General features: G+C 40.8%; 1 protein-coding gene across 1 annotated transcript in view; it reads right to left on the bottom strand.

The window, feature by feature from the left end:
- Nucleotides 1–915: 915 nt before the first annotated feature.
- LOC104409472 (metastasis-associated protein MTA3-like) overlaps nt 916–17,412 on the bottom strand; it is a gene marked incomplete at its 5' end in the record, with an annotated part of 53,721 nt that continues 37,224 nt past the window's right edge. The window contains 2 exons of the mRNA XM_010019349.1: nt 916–937; nt 13,595–13,622. Coding sequence (XP_010017651.1) covers nt 926–937; nt 13,595–13,622 — 40 coding nt within the window. The remainder of the gene's footprint in view (nt 938–13,594; nt 13,623–17,412) is intronic.

The following is a 17,412-nucleotide window of genomic DNA, read 5'->3' as shown; positions in this document are numbered from 1 at the left end:
TAGGAAATACTCTTATTTCTTCATGTTTTCCTGGGATTGCGTTCTGCTGGTTTTCACTATTCAGAATAGGCTTCAAGAAATGCAAAAAGATACAAGGACTAGGTGGATGCTTGCAAATATACAGACAATAGGACCAGTTCCTACACATGCAACTAGTCGAGCTGGATGTTCACTGCCACATGTAATACTTTGCAGGATTTGAACCAAAGCATTTTGAAATCTGGCCACTAATTATGGGCACTTCCTAATTCAATCTAAGTTTCAGAACTGCTGAACAACTCCTTGTCCTCGTTTCAGGTTCTGGATGCTCAGCAGTTCAGAAAATCAAATCCAAAGTGACTCAAGCCAATACTGAAAAATATGAACACCCAAAGTTTGCAGCTGGTTTTGAAAACACAAATCCCTCAAGACTAAATGCTGCTTTAAAGACACTGCAATAGTTTCAAAAGCTGCATATTTTTGTATCAAACCACTCAAAGGCATAGACAAATGTGGTGGGTGGACTCTGCATCCATACTCCTTCAGTGTGGTCAGTGCAAACAACCCCTCCCTGACCAGCCAATACTGATGACTGGGAATGGAGGAAATAGAAGGACAATCCAGGACAGGCCTGCACAGTGAACCAGAAGTAGCCCTTGCAGAGACAAGGGGAAACAAGGGCTGCTGTTGGATCCTGCCCAGAACACAGAACCCCACCACAATCTGTCCATACAGTCTTGAAGATGTGGAAGGTCCTGTTGTATCTGCCTTCACAATTAAACATGAGTCTGACGTGATTATGGTGCTGATGCTGTTACATCTTCAGTGTGTGATGGTTCCTGGCTCTGTTCGTGCCTGCCTATTGTTCATGAGAGTCTTTGTCTTTGCAATGATTGGAGAACAAGGTGTTCTGGAAGCTCTTTTCAGCTGTGACCTGGTGAACTTCTTACGGATTTTTCTGTAAGGAGGGAAAGAGGAAAAGAAGAGAGAAACAACAGAAGAGATAAATCTCAGTCTTTAACAGAAAACTGCTCAAGAGCTAGTAACAAACATAAATACTCTTACCAGAGCAGGAAGTCTAGTTCATGGAAAAGGGACTTGAAGTCAACGAGAATGAGCCCTGTCCATCAACTGATGGTTCACAGGTGTCTCCAACTAGTAACTGATAATTGCTCAGTGAAAAGCGAGTTGGTGTCAGGCAATATTTGGACAATAAGATTTAATTATATGAAATCATGGGCCAGAATACTCAAATAATGAATCCTCACATGCGATATCAATACAGAAATGAAGGACCACAGAAGAACCTCACTAGCACCCAAGTGGCTGTTACCTCTGTAGAAGATGGACTGGGAGCAATGCTTATTCACACTCTATCAATTCTGCAGTTTATGTATGACTTGAATCTCTGGGCTTTTTGTACTAGTGCCTTTCAGGCACAGTAAATTCACTTCAATTTTAGACTTCTAGATGATAAATGAAACATTAACTACAGGCAGCCATGTTGTTTGTATTGTAATCTTACACATCCAAGGATAGTTAATCCTGAATTTAAAAGCTTTGTTATGTTCCAACTGCTGTTTCTCTACTATTATAAATCAGTAATCACAATCTAGGGTAGGGTATCAGAAAACACCAAAATGACACACAGGGACTATGTCAAGAACCATCTCCATCGGCAGACTCCCGAACATTAGACGTCACTGGAAAATGGCCTATTTTCTGAATTCACTCAAGTCATGAATCCCAGCTTTCATTTTGGTAGTTTTATAAATTACAGAGATTTTGAGCTTATCGGAAAAGAATTAAGGCAAACCAGGACCTCCAACACTAAATGAGACCAGGCTTTCTAACTCAAACTTTCCTAGTTGACAACCGTGACCTGACTACAAACTACAGGGTGATAATGTGGCTGCCTGCATCGAGGCTCTGAGATGGTAACTTAAGAAGTGCTTTGTCCCTTTCATCTTAATGGGCTGTTAACTCTGAAACTGAAAAATGGTGGCACATGGCATTGAAAATACAGGATCAGCTCAAAATTGATTCTCTTGAAGAATAAAATAACGTGTATTAAATTGCAAACACCTATTTTGTTACTGGTTGAATATTCCCCAGGCATGTAAGCTTCTAGTTAAACAACAGGGCCACAGAAGAGAACATAATCCAAGACAAACCAAAAAGTCAAAACCCAGGAGAATATACTGTCTGTGCTCTTAAAGGTAAAAGGCAGCCTGTATTTTGGTTAATAGATTTAAAAGATGCAGAGAAATACTCATTTTAGCTGGCTGCAAGAACGATGTCATTGGCATCTCATGGCCTGGGATACCAAATGATTTAGCATCATTCAGTAATAAGTACAACAGAAGAAAATTAAAGGAATCACCAGAAAGTTCAAGCTTTTCATACAACCCCACAGAGACCCAAACTTACTGAGTGCTTACTTTACAAGGTTATTTTAAATAAGGCATAAGAAGGTATTAAACTGATTGACAAGATATTGTATACCCTCTAGAATGGTAAGATGATAGAAATGGAACCTAAGGATGGTAAAAACATCTATTTCTAAAATACTGACACAGGTAGGCTTTATAAAGTCATATGAACAGACAGGAGCCATTACCCACACTGATTATTTATGACAATCATTCCAGCAAAAGCTTACAAAACGGGATCCCTTTTGATATTTTTCATGGCAAAACTTGGTATTTATTCCCAGAACGAACGTGGTCATTGCTCACTTGAGAGGCCCAGGGTCTACAGAACTATCAGATAGTTGTTCGCCCTTCTGAATTTTTAATATAGCTGTTTCATAAACTGCCAAGAGTTTCCTACTAATGAAAGCAGTTTGCAGCTGACCCCAAGTGTAAGGACAGCAAAGTCTTTGTGATCACAATCTGCGATTATTTCGTACAGACAGTAAAACCAAAAGATGTAGTTATTCTCATGAAATACTGGTTCAAAACTAGCATGAAGAAGGCAGAACAAAAAAGGGGGGTCATCACATTATTCCATTCAGCAAACCACAAAAAGAGTTAATTCCTCACTTAGTATAAATGAAAGTAGCTCTATATAGACTGTATGAGGAACTAATCTGCTATGCACTCTAAAAAGACAATCCAGCACTTCTATTTAAAAAGGATTGTGAAAATGCTTCAGAAATTCACTTTCTGGGATACAGCCTTTCAGAACTACTGGAAGGATGGAAATTTCCACTGACTTCATTAAATGCAATATTTAAACAACCATTTCGCTAAAAGCTGAAACTGTTCTTTTCACTGCAAAAACCATATAGAAGGTGGAGGGAATGGATTCTTTACACTGAAGAACTTAGCAACTAAATACAGTCAAGCTGTATTTAGCTGGGAGGTACCGATCAGGTCTTATAAAGCTTCAGAGGGCTTTTTTTAACACTTAAACACGCAGGTCGTAATAGTAGCTGATGAAAGGCAGGAAATTCAAAGATAAGGTTGTCGTCGCCCTTTCACTCATAGCATTTCTCCTCCCTCCCCCAGCCACAGTGAATTAAGGGCAGAGTCACCTTTAATGTTCAATTTCCTGTCCCTTTCTTGGTTAATACCAGCCATATGTCTTAATTACAGCAAGCTTTTATTCAGTACTGGCAAGTAAATGGCTTTAATATCTGTAGCGTAAGCAACATCCTTTTGCAGTTAATAGGAAAGAGTAATTGCCATTTCCCCCTGCTTTTTCTTTGACTTCTGTACTAGTGCTGGAAGTCTGATGCTTACAGACTTCACTTGAAATGCGAATTAAAAAGTATTTTAAAGTATTTCTAGCTCTCCTGAGACCAAAGGTATGAGCATGAATCAAACTTATAGGAGGTGATTGGTATATAAAGCCCACAGTGCTCATTTTTATGTCAAATGTGATGCACTGCTGCTAAAGTAGGAATAAGACAAATTCTTTATGTCTGCATGATACTTCAAACAGCAACTGTGGATAAAGGTATGCAAGGCCCCAGGCACCTATTCAGGGAAATATGGAAATGTGCATAAGCACCACGTATTATTAAGACCTATCTTTTCTTTGCAGGTTTCCTACACAGACAGGAACCTACTGGGTAGAACTAATAGTTAGGTTGTACAGGGCTTTCCTGCCATGCTTAAATTTAATCAGGCAAACCACTTCAATTCACCAACCCTTTCTCAGGATCCAACTGACCTCCATGTAGCTAATCATGTGGTAAAGTTAAGCACAAGCCTATCTAATCTGTTATGTCCGGATTTCTCAGGAATAGGATAGCTGGCAACACAGTTTCTCACTTGTAAAGCTGGCTCAAAGTTCCCATGCCAAACATTAAAACAGCAGTGATTGATTTTTAAGCTTGAATAAAATAAAGAAAGGGACCTTTAGCTGATGTTAGTCAAGAATGTGTTTTTCAAGCCTTTTCTAATAGGAGTTAAAGGCATTACTTGCTTTAGCTCTCCTGATACCGGGCATATCTGTCTGTTACTGCTTCTATATATAAATTGTTATGCATCAGTCTTACCTCCTCTGCATTAGACTCAGAGTTGTGATGACTACAGTGACTTTGGTCTGTTCAGCTACACCAACAGTACTTCAGAAGTAATTCAAAATACATTCAAGTTACAGCAGAAGGTTTTACTGTGAGAAAAACTAAATGCACGCAAAGGCCCACTGACATTTTAGCAGATATCAAACCTTGTTCTGAAAGAAACAAACATTTCCCTGTGAAGGGGAATCACCCCCAACACACACTTACTTTTTGGGGTGAAGTATTCCGGTACAACTTGCCAATTGTAAACAACACTTAAATGTGCCAAGTGCAGTTTTAGTCACTAAAGCAAGGCAGGATTTTGCATTCTGGCACCAGTTCTATGTGAAACTTGCAATCGGTCTCACCGTCAAGACATCCAGAGAGCAAAACTACAGCAAAAAGGAAGCCTTCGAGACAAAGGTTCCTGAAGTTTCCAGAGCATTGGGGTAATGCAAATTCTGTGCAATGTGAATTTCCAGGGCAAGCTCAAGGCCAGTCAGCAAAAAAACCAACCACCATTCCCTGGGTGTTTTGAGACCCAATGATCACTCGTTTCTCTGTGGGCTTCCTGTAGGCAGAGGTACACTGCAACTATTCAGTGAGTTAAATTACAAGAGGGGCGCTATCTTAGGATGCTGATGGGATTCTATTCATTTCAGTGGGCTTTTAAACAAAGTGGAAGGCCAAAATGTGTGCAGTGCTGCCTGCTCAGAAAGAACTGAACTGGGATGAAGCTGCAAGCACAGGTCCTTAAAAACCTGACGGGTTGGTTACAGAGAGACTGGTTGACTCACAGCACTTCCTACATTTCTACCTGTGTGGAAAGGAGAAGTATTTATTTAACTATTTGGTTTGCCTTTTTTTAATCCCCCTCAGCACTTTGAGGCTAAAGTATATCCATACCCCATTAAAGTTTCCATCTAACCTCAAAGTGACAGAAACTGGGAGAAATATATCTGAAAGGCAGAAGGGGGTTGACACTGATACACCTTTCAAATATAAGCACCTTTGTGAAATATTCATTTCTAAACCAAATCAGAAGTGGTTTAATGAACATCAGGCTACTGGAAAGCAGTTGCCATGGGCCACTTAGCTGCATTACAGAACTCATACAGATGGCAGACAGAGCAGTACAATCTTCGTAAGCTTAAAGAGGTGCTGCTGTAGACATGCCAACACCATTTAAATGTTTTAAGAGCTTGTCTTATTTTTCTCCTCCTAGCAAGGGAATATTTTCCTTTGCTGGTGTTTATCTTCCAATTTGGTATTGATATTTAGGGAGCAAAACTGTTCTCTATGAAGAACAATTTATAGAAACACCAGTTACAAATTACTGTGTCAGATCTTCCTAAACAGCTTATATAGCATTTTCAAGCATTGCACCACCTCGAGGACATCTCTGATGGTTTGTGTTTCAGAGCAACAGGTTACAGCTACTATGTGTATATATAAAGCAATAAATAATGGCTTTTGAGTGTTTTCTTACCTGGGAGGACAAATCCACACCAAGTGTTTAAAGTACAGACTTCAATGACTGTGCCCTGCTTGACCTCTTGCATGGCACAAGCCACCTCTCTGTCTCTTTCTACCTACTGCTGATTTAAAATCTGCTTGGGGCAGAAACCATCTCTTTGTGTGCATTGTTAGGAACCCAGAACAACAGGAACCAGACCCGTTACTGAGATTATTTATATCCAGTTTTGCTGCAAACAACTGGCACGGCTTTTGGAAAAATCACGTCATTCCACAGGTTTTTCCATGCTCTCATTTCCCCCGAAATGGCATATTTCATTAATATTTTAATGTGGTTTCACATGCGAGAGAAGGAATTACAGAAGCACAGAACCTTATTCTCAGCATTACTATTCATTTTTCAGTTGAATGCTAAGAAACTTTTAACCCCTAAGAAACATTATAAATAGATGCTGTCACATACAGCAGTCATCACATGATGGCTAAATCTAAACCTTAGCAATCAGCAGCGAAATTATCCTCCTAGTTCCAATGTGAGCTTGGTATTTACCACCAAGAGACAAAAGTTACATACTGCAGATGGCTGGGACAAAAATGATTATGCATCAGTTCTGGTGCAACACGAACTCGGAGTTGGACTCAATGATCCTTATGGATCCCTTCCAACTTGAGATATTCTATGATTCTATGACTTGCCCCGTGTCTTGAGTGAAGCTGTGTTAAGCCAGCAGGGATGGTATCTCCTCACACCCCACACAGCAGTGACTATGGCAGAGGCAACCACAGAGCTGTGCTCCTCAGGCAGTTTTCCCCTTGAAGAATGGAGAAAAACCTGGTTTTGGATTTATGGTGTTTCACCACAGCATCCAGCTTCAAAACGTGAATTAGAACCAGTAACTCCTAACAAAGATAGCTCATTGGAATGGGTAAGAAGTAAATTATTCACATTCCTTAAAACAAAGCAATGGCTCAGGCTTCACCAGGCTTGTAACTTGAGCTATGGGAGAGCTGCCCTGAGCCTTATCTGAAATTCATTATCCTCTCCTTAGCTACCAGCCACTTCAGAGGCTGTAAAGCATGAAGCCTCCTCTGTTAAAGAGCTGCTTCACCTCTCCTCCCCATGAACGCACACACAGGGTGATTGCAGACTTCTCCATACGTAGGCACCCTGGGAAAGCAAGGAGCTTCTACAGCTCACAGGCACAGCCACCAGAAGATATCAAAGCAACCTCTTTATTCTTTCCAACTGTATCAGCAGATTGTGGGTGAATTCCTGCACTACCTGACTTTATACTCTACCCACAGGAATCTTCATTACCATCCAGTTCTTCTGCAGAAGGATGGCCACTCTGTGTATTATTGATTAAACATCATCCACTATTAGATGAAAATACTGCCCATGATAATGAATTAAACAAGTATTTCACTGTGTATAGAGACATAGTCAAGGACAAGGCTACAAGGACTCTCAAGATAAGGAAGGCATGCAACAAGAGGACCAGATATCTTCTTTTAAACCAATGTACGCCTTCCTCCTGTTGATAAGGCCTGAGAAAATAGGTAAACCGTTGCAAAACAGAACAGCTCGAGGAGCGTCTCAGGGTCATAAATTAGCCCAAACAAGAACATGCAGTTAATTGGAAGGACTAAACACATTCCGATATCCTTAACTAACAGATTGCCATAAAAAAACACATTCCAATGTCCTTAACTAACAGATTGCCATAAATGAATAAAATAAGTGGGGGTATTTCTCCCCAAATGACCACCACGACCCCAGAGACCACTCCTCCAACTCACAGCGCCTGCACCACACACAGTCTTACCTACCCACATTACCATGTGCAGCGAGTAATGAGAATTGGGTGGGCATTTCACAGCATTATGATGCATATGTATATAATAAAGGTATATCAGCTGTGAACTGTGTCTTCTCCGTGTGCATGACAGGTGGAGCGATGTCATTCTGGTTGGAGAGTTTATCTATCTCCCAGATTTTGATGACATCCACATGGCAGCATATATTTTGTCCTGAGACAGGCAAAGAACTGCAGAGAAGATGCAACAGAGCTGGCTAAGAGTGGAGCACAGTGCTGCTTTCAACCACTCCCCAAACATCTTGCGTATGAATTGACAATTACAGCGTCATTCCATACTTTAAGATGGTAAGAATGTTCAGAATATAAATCTTCTGTTTCTGGCCTTGGGCTCAAAGCATTAAGTGCTGTTTCCCCAGCAACATTAAATTCTATGTTGGAAATGTTCAGAAATGTTGCGGTCACTAAATATACTTATTTAAGTCAGATAACAGAAAACTTTCTATTACATGCTCCATAGAGGGAGACTTTTGTTGCTGTTGCTGTTGTTCCACCTTAACAACTTCAGTATTTTATGTATTAGGAAAACTGTTTCAACACAATTTTTTGTATGGCTTTTGATTAGTATTTTCATTCCTTTCTTTACCTTGTTTGATAGAATTTTATCTTGAGTGTAGAATTACTCCAAGCTAGAATTTCATCGGAGGGTTTTGGCCTGGACATTGTGTTTACAATTATTACAGTTTATAATACTACCTGAGACTCAAAAAAATAAAAAGGCAGCATTTTTCCTCTCTATCAATTATGCATATACTTTTCCTGGAATAATCTATGCACCAATAGAGTATCTTTGCAGGAGCTTCTTGGCATTCTGGCTACTTGCTATTAAGCTAAGGCTGAAAATCAAATTAATCGGTCTTACCAGAAAGAGCTGGAGAACAAAACTGCCCTCACAAAACTGTCCCCCGGGCTCTGCTCCACACCATCCTCTCTTCCATAATCAGCACTTACCCTACACACAGAAGCCCTGATGCAGATTATGGATCAGAAATCTGCCCTCTTCATTCTTATGGCCATCACTTTTCATGTCAGCATCTCAAGGTCTTGCTTAATCCCTAGGAGTAGGTATATACACATCAGTGCTACCCAAGTTTACAGACAAAAAGGTGGAACTACTCATAAATTACTTGTCTCACACCAAGTAACAGAGGGATTTTAAAGTGTGGATCTGTGCTCTTTCCACTAGAACACCACTTGTGTTTTGTCAGGTAAATGTTTTAGCCTGTACCCACAGAACAAGTAAGGAAAGCAGCCAGCCACTCTCCTTAGATGTTTGACAGGAACAGATAGTTATCTCTGTGACTGGCTTTCACAGTCACAGTCATTATGCTCCCTGGGGTATTTTACATTTAAAATGCCTATGTAGTTACTTAAGTAAGGAAAGCAGCCAGCCACTCTCCTTAGATGTTTGACAAGAACAGATAGTTATCTCTGTGACTGGCTTTCACAGTCACAGTCATTATGCTCCTGTGGTATTTTACATTTTAAATGCCTATGTAGTTACTTCTGCAAGCTTCTTTACAAAAGAAGTAAATTAACATCTGTTTTTCCACAGCCTTACTTAAATTGATGCCAAAGGGTCATCTTTTAGTGAGCTAAAAAAACCCAACTAAACAACAAAACCCAACCCAAACCCAAAATAAAACCCCCCAATAAACCAAACAATCAGAGGAAAAGAATAGGAATAAATTACTAAATACATTCACTGAAATATAGACTAGTTCAGAATTAAGTCCTCTATCTGTAATTCAAAATGAAGAATCCAGTACAGGACAACTTATAAATGAAAGTTAGTGGGCAGATCAGTGTGAATTTTAAGACTGTGAGGATCACTGATGTTACGTTTTTGACCATATTCACCACAATACAGTCTTATCATCTTTGCTATTTAACTTCAGCAACAGTGTGCTCACCACAGGACTCGCCTAGTTTCTCTATCTATATGTACATTATGGCTCTGTATTTCTCTGCTTTCAGATGAAATAATTCTTAACCCTGTATCCAGCTTCTACAAGTTACTATTGCTCACATGGCACAGGAATTGTAAAAAGAGGAACAGATCTCTCAAGACTGAGACTGTGTAGTGTTTGAGGATTACAGGCATCAACAGCTGAGGTTTAATGTGATAAACCTCTATGGTTTAGGCATAGGAATGGTGAAACTAGCGTTACTCTGGCTTTACTACAGGTTACAATTTTATAATTAATCTTGTCTTTATCTTTTCTATGATACTTTAAAATGCAGAAAGCTATGTTGGTCTGACAAGGTAGCATCTTTATTGTCATTCTATGTGTTCCCCAAGGCTACAAAAGAGACATTGGCTTCCCATACACAGGTGTTACTTTATACAAAAATTTCTTCTTGTTCAAAACCAAATTGGTTTTAACTCCCACAATAGAAGATGATCAAATATTATGAGATGACACATTCCCACTGGGAATGTGGATTCAGGAAAAAGCTGAGCAGCAGGTTACAAAAAGCAAAGCGCTAAAACCTTCAGTTAAATCATTCTGTAAAGAGGACTGGGTTCAGCTACATGAAATCCTCTACAAAAGACAGCGTCTGATGGAAAACCTTTTGAAATGGACAACCAGACTTCAGGAAATTCAAAATTCATGAAGAACTGTAAGGAAACAGGTTAAAGAACTGCATTGACATTCCAATTTAACATCTGACATGTAAGGTATATCACTATGTGATGTACTCCAGCTGACAGGCTGCACTCAGTGGGAGTCAGGCACCATCTGAGAGCTTTGTGAATTGGGTCTGGAATTTCTGACAACGTGAATGAGGCTTATGGAAAACTTCAGCATTTATACAGGAGCTTCTCCACCAACACCTGTGTTTAAGACAATCCTTAATGCACTTCTTATATACCCAAGTTTCATTTGGGTTTTTTTCCCCCGTGAGTTTCCCAAGACAGTAAAATTCGGCAAAAAGTCTCCTTCCAGAAATATTTCCCTTCCCAAACATCTAAATGCTCTGCAGCTACTGCCTGAGTGTGAAATGACTTCGGCCAAAGGGAGCAGAGAAGATTGCAAGTGTTTGAGTAACACCTTTAAATGTGCCACTGCTCTTTAGCTGAGTCATGCCAATTAGCCACAGCCATACTCCTACCTAAGCTGCCATTGCGAAATGCACTTTGGTATCTAAGCCACCATGGAGAGGCAGCACATTTGACTTCGTGCTCACAACAGCGTAGGCTCAGAGAAGATTATTTCACAGGGTGCAGCAGTGTGACTTTTCAGGCAGCAGTAACTAGGTCATTTGCAACCATCTGCTCTTCGCCTCCGTCTCCCCATGGCCACCACCGAAGCTGTGCACTGATTAGTTTTCAGCTGCTAATCAGTGGAAATACCCTCTGAAACTCACAACTGTCAACAGCCTCTGGACCCCTGAGGGGCAGATGTGATTACCAGTAAAGGTAAAATGTTTTCTCTGAGAGAAGATCCCCTGTGAGGCTTCTGACCTGCCCTGTGTGCAACAGCCCTGAAAAGAACAACATACTCTTCATCTCATTCTTCAGGCAAAGAACAGAGGGTACGTTGACAGCTGCCTCCAACTCTCCAACAAAGTATTTAGGCACCTTGTCAGTTTTGATCTGAGGAATCAAGCATCTAAATGCTTGAAGATCCGAACTTGAAAGACCTGCTTGAGGTCTCATGGGAAGTCTTTGAGGGACCATGGAAGAAATCATGTTTTCCCAAGTCCCAGGTAAGCATCCCAACCACTGCAACATCTCTCCATGTAGCTTACTACAATGTCATTGAAACTTCATCTTAACCTGTGGGAAGATTAATACATAGCTCCAAGCCAGAATGGCTGTATTTCATTTGTCTTGAAGACTTTGAAAGCAAAATTCATAACACCATATGCTCTTCAAACCCACCAGCTTTACCAATGGCACAACCTTGGGTTTCCTTGCATACATGTTTCCCACGTATATATCTACTATTCCTTTTATAAGTTAAAAACCACTAATAAATCATATTCTTTGAACGAGTTGATTTTATCATCATGGAATGATCCTGCTTTAAAAACCAAACCACTGCATTATCACAGTAGTGTTACTTTGACTTAATGGGTACTGTAAAAGGAGCCAGAGGAAAAACTCATGTAGATAAACAGTGAAAGAAAATACCTGTAGGCCCATGAAAGGTGCTCAATGAGAAACAAATGGTAAGAGATTATGATCGAGTTTCTCCACTGCTGGTTGCAATTCTGTATCACAGTACCTCAGCTAGAGCTCAGAGCAGTATCGTTTATAAGGTGTGAACAGTGTGCAGCATTCATACAGAGCATGTAGAGTCCACATGAAATAAAGCCAACATAACAGCTCACAGAAACTATTACTCACTCTCATGAATAAGTAACCACTGTGAACAGTAACCAGCTAAACAGGACAGCTCCTAAAGCATAGCAAGGACAGTTCCTCCCAAATTCCCCATATGCAACATCGGCCCAGTGACTGGTTATGGTTGTCAGCTCACCTGTACTCAGCTGCAGTCAATCGATAAGATACTTGCAACCCCATCAGCAAGGCTTAGACGTCATTCTAAGGGATGTATTCTGTAATTCCTGCTTTTGCAGATGTATGACAACCATATAATACAGCAGAATTAAAGGAACCAGAAAATGAGATCCTCAGAGACTGATTGTTTGGGTTAGAGGGTCATATGTAGCGTATCTCAGGCTTGCAGCTGATGCTGCAGGGATGCAGCCAGGCATCTCTGCGCAGCTGGTTACAGGGCTGGGGTCTAATGGCCACAGTGCCACGCAGGTAAGACATGAAAATGCACTATGCCCTGGATCCACGTATGGTGAAGTTCAAAACCAGGATCCCAAATAAAATTGCCTCATCTTTATGAAAAGCAGAGGTCATCCCTGCACAGATATATTAAAAATACTGTTTTTGGGGCACAAACAGGGAAAACTGAAAAAGAAAGAATAAACATCGCGATGGGTTATGAACTCCTGGGATATGAACTGCAGATGTGAAGAGGCAAAAGGAGCAGAGCTATTAGCACTGAACTCTGACTTTGATGTAGACCTGCACCCGAGCACTGCAGACTTACCTACTCTTCCCTTTCCTCCCAGCAACGTGCTACAAGTGATAACTCAAACACTGTGCCTGACCTTGTCCAAGCACTGATTAAAACATGTGGGAGGCAGAAGGGTCAAGGGCTGGTTGTTCACAACTCTTCATAGACATCTGGTTCACCCAAGTTTCCAATTTGCTTTTAAAGGTGCAGGTGAGGGTTTACACTGACACAGCCACAATGCAGAGTGCCAGCGCTGTGTGCAGCAGCACCAAGGGCTGTCAGCACTAGCATGGCTGTCCCCCACTTCTGCAAAAGAACCAGACCACTGACAGCAAGGCAAGATGCAGTGTTTTGCTGCAGCTGATTGTCAGCTTCACATTCTCTTCTATCTCAACATGCAGCTTTGGGTTTCAAGCTTTTTTTTGTATGCTATGAGACATGCATAAATAAAAACGAGTGGTGTCAGGTAATTATCACAGCAATTTTGATATCCTCATGTAGCACCTGAACAAATAAAGGGAAGCTTTTCCTTTTGGAGACAGAACATGAAGTGAAGAATATGGAATTGCCCATATACTGCTGCCACAGGGATGCCTCTCAAACCATTTTATCAGCAAAAAGGAAGTAACGTCTGCTGGTAACAGCTAAAGATCACGTTCTAATTTTAGCAGTTGCAGTTAACTCATTCCCAATGGAGTTGCACTTACCGTGAGAAGGTTTCTAACTGCTTCAGCACTGAAAGGAAACAAGCATCGAGTCATTCATCTGCAGTTCTATATACAAATATGCTTTTTGGCCCATGAAGGGAAAGCATATGGAATTTGCTGCTATAACCCATTCAGGCAAACATGTCCACACATTTATTATAATGCAAATGCTGGAAGAAATTCTCATTTTCTAGTGTTTTGGCTGTCCCTATACAGGTAAGATCATCAGCATGCACGTGCATTCTGATATGGACAGAGCATGTGTATAGGAACTGCATGCATACTGCCTCCTGAGAACTGGTATGAACAGTTTTAATCAACAGATACATTTCCATTGACATCCAACAGCTATAGTGCTGATTTAACTCATAGATCATGTTTTAGATAACCAAACAGATATTAAGCTGATATATTACATTTTCATTAAACTTCTGGAGACCATAATAGGAACTGTCCATTTTTTCCCATTACTCTCAAACTCCCAAAATAGTGCTTCAGAATAAGAACTTAATTTTACACAATATAGTAATATTCCACATTAACTTCTAACAGGGCCTACAACAGAATTCACGTCACAGCTCATCGACAGAAGGGGAATAAAACCCAGAAAGCTTCTTTATAGTAAAGGTGATTTAGTAAAACTTCCTGAATAAAATTATTTTATAGTTATGAGACTACGTTGATGCTCAAAGCATGCACTTAATGCTAGGAAATAATATCTAAGTTTATTAAAAACAAATAGGGAGACTTCCTTGATGAGCAATGATAAATGTAAGGCTCTTTATAGTGTCACTTCTTCACTGAGTTGTGCAAATCTGTTTGCACGCCAGCATAAAACCTTCAACAAGTTATTTCACAGCCAGGAATGAGAATTTCTTTTTCTTTCAAAAAGGGTACTATTAAAGAAAATAAGAAAATGGTCAATCCAGAAAGTTCAACATAAAGAACTGAGGACATCTTCAGTTACTGGCAAAATCCACTGCGAGCACTGAGCATGCTCACAGGTATTCAGGAAGGGGATCTTGAGATAGATAGAGATATAGATTAATCAGGAAATTCATATGGGCGAGTCATTCATGGCACTAACATGTAGGCAGATGCAAACTCACTCTGTCCCTTCCCCAGCCTGGCCAGGGACTGTTAATGACTGGGGCTCAGCACTGTGCTCATGTACAGCCCAGCTCTGCAGAGGCCTCGGAATAGAATGGGAATTATGCTGGCATTTCTCCCCGGATGTGCTGATACTGATACCCAATAGGGCAGGAAACTGCACCAAATAGCTACAACTTCAAAACGAAGCTGAAATGTATGAGGATGCACATTACAGTGGAGATAAAATACAATCCTGTTCTACTCTGAAGATATGCTGAACTTAGATATAAAATCCCAGGGGAACTCCAAGGGTTACCTTGGAAAGCTTACATGACACAATTTTCACTGCTCTGAATATTTAGCTCCCTCAACATCCATTGCTGCAAGTATCTCAAATCTGTAAGCAATTAGATAGCTCATAATCAATACTGGAGAAATGTGATTGCTGCTTAAATTCAGAAGGGGGAAAGGTGATGCTAATTTCTTTAAAAATGTCTTCTAAAATAGAGCTATAGGCATAAATACATATATTCACCTTATCTAGTGATGGATAATAACATTTAGAATGCTCATATGCATCTTTGGCTTGGTTAGCATTGAAATAGGCACCTCATTTAGCTTAGCAGCAAGAATATTACACTTTTTTCCTCAGAGAATATCAACCAATTCTTGTAGTATAATTTTTAGCTAAATGTCTGAGAAAATGTACCCTCTACACTCCTTGCTTGATGTTTTATAGAAATATGCATCTTAAACACTAATTCACTGCAAAACCAAAACTGGTTTAGGATGGAGAAGGGAAAATTGTTGTGGACTGTTGGAAACAAAACCTTATACTGAAGAATAGCTACACTTTTGCAGGCTGTAATTATACCCCCAAATCCTTCCCCTTTTGCTGGAATTAGCATGTGTCTGTCTTCCACGTAGTTTTAGTTGAGCAAATACACAGGATAAAACAGACTGGATGCCGATGCAGCACAAAACAAATGCCCTGAAGAACAAGTTGTTCCCTTGACTGGGGTGATTATTTCTGAGACGAGTGTTCAGATCAGATCTAAACCCCCAACACTGCCAATTGGCAATGGATCTTTTGATTTTATTTCCCTTCTTTCATCCTGAGGCAGGACTGGATAAACTGCGCGCTGCCTTCTCACAAACATCTCCTCCCTCAATCTCTTCCCATCCCAATTACATTGCACTCAACTCTGACGTGGCTGTGTTCAGCTACATGAACTCCTATCATAGGACAGGCTGGCTGTCAGGGACTAGTGCCTATTCCCTCTTCCTCCTTCATCCCTAATTTGTCATCTTGGGCATCAGTGCCTTCCTAGCAGCAGAACCAGGCAGTGCTTTCCACTTCGAGCTGTGAAGGCTGAAGGCAAGTGAGAGCTCCAAGGAGAATGGGCTACATCGTCTCTTCTAAATAATCTTGCAGTAATAGTGGGGGGAGTTAAGGAATCAAAGGAAAAAGTCAGAAAGGAGAAAGAAAGGAAGGGGGATCAATGGGGATGAGGGGAAAAAAAGAAAGGAAAATTAAAAATAGGAAAGGAAAAGCCCTGTGAGAGAGAAGGAAAAGATTTCACATGAAACTGAGCTTCGAAGGATAAAAAGTTGCTGTCTCCCATTAGTTACAGGTTTGAAGATAAATGTGAGAGGCACTAACACTCCTTGTGTGTTGCTGTCACGCAAGATGTATGCACATGGACTGAACCTATGGGGTGAGCTCCTGTCAGGCTGGGAACGGCTGTACTGGTGGGGCTCAACCCACACCAGCCCCTGGGCATTCCCTGCTGCGCATCCAGTGATGCTACGTGGTATTTCCAGGCACCTTGTTTGAGGAGGTATCAATGAAGTCTGATTGCCCCATGCTCCCCATGCAATTTTAAATCATTAACATCAACTTCTAACGGTCTGGAGGAGGGCAGCAGCCACAAGGTTCTCAGGACTAAGCCTCTTGTTTACCCACCACCATGGGTGATGAGGGGGAGACAGTGCAAGTTCTGCCTTGCTGCTGGGTATGTTGTCTGCAGCCATGGGAGTGGGGAGGAGGATTTCCTAGGGTGGGAACAGGCAAGGGTATCATGGATGAGTGGTTTGCAAAGGCAGGGCTCATCTTACCCTACTTCCATCACCTAGAATTTAAACATCTAGTCTAGGCCTGTTGTCTGGGCTACCCCCGAGATCAGTGGGGACAGACAAACACTGTCAGTGTAGGACTCATCTCATCCTTTGACAGGCATTTCTCTATAATAACTGGGAAAAAAATACACTGCAAATTCTAAAGCTTCAGAAGGTTTCCAGTCTCACTTTGAGAGTACAATCACTAGGGATTAGTCTGATACTACTAAGCTCTTTGCATCAAACTAATCTGAAAATAGTGAATGCTATCAATCTGGGCTCCATATAAGAAGCCTAAGAGCTCATCATCCTCCTACCTGAATCCTCTCTGAATTGTCACATCCAAAGAAGAATGAAGTGCCATATTGAACTGATCTTGAAACAACCACCAAATTGTCACGTACTAGTATTTTGACTTCTCTAGCTGAATCTACCACAAACAGGGCTAAATATGCAGCACGTTTTCCCTGGTTAGCTCTACATTTACATCTGTTCTTTCTCTCCCTTCATTTTATTATTTACATTTTTGCTCAACTACCAGCTTTTCCAGGCTTCTGAAGTCATCACAGAAGTGAGGAGCAGTCTGACGTTACTTGCCATAATCAATG

The sequence above is a fragment of the Nestor notabilis genome, unplaced genomic scaffold (genome assembly GCF_000696875.1).
Source record: "Nestor notabilis isolate BGI_N333 unplaced genomic scaffold, ASM69687v1 scaffold1328, whole genome shotgun sequence".
Lineage (NCBI taxonomy): Eukaryota > Metazoa > Chordata > Aves > Psittaciformes > Psittacidae > Nestor > Nestor notabilis.
The sequence above is the reverse complement of the archived record's forward strand: the minus strand, read 5'-3'. Positions and strand labels throughout refer to the sequence as shown.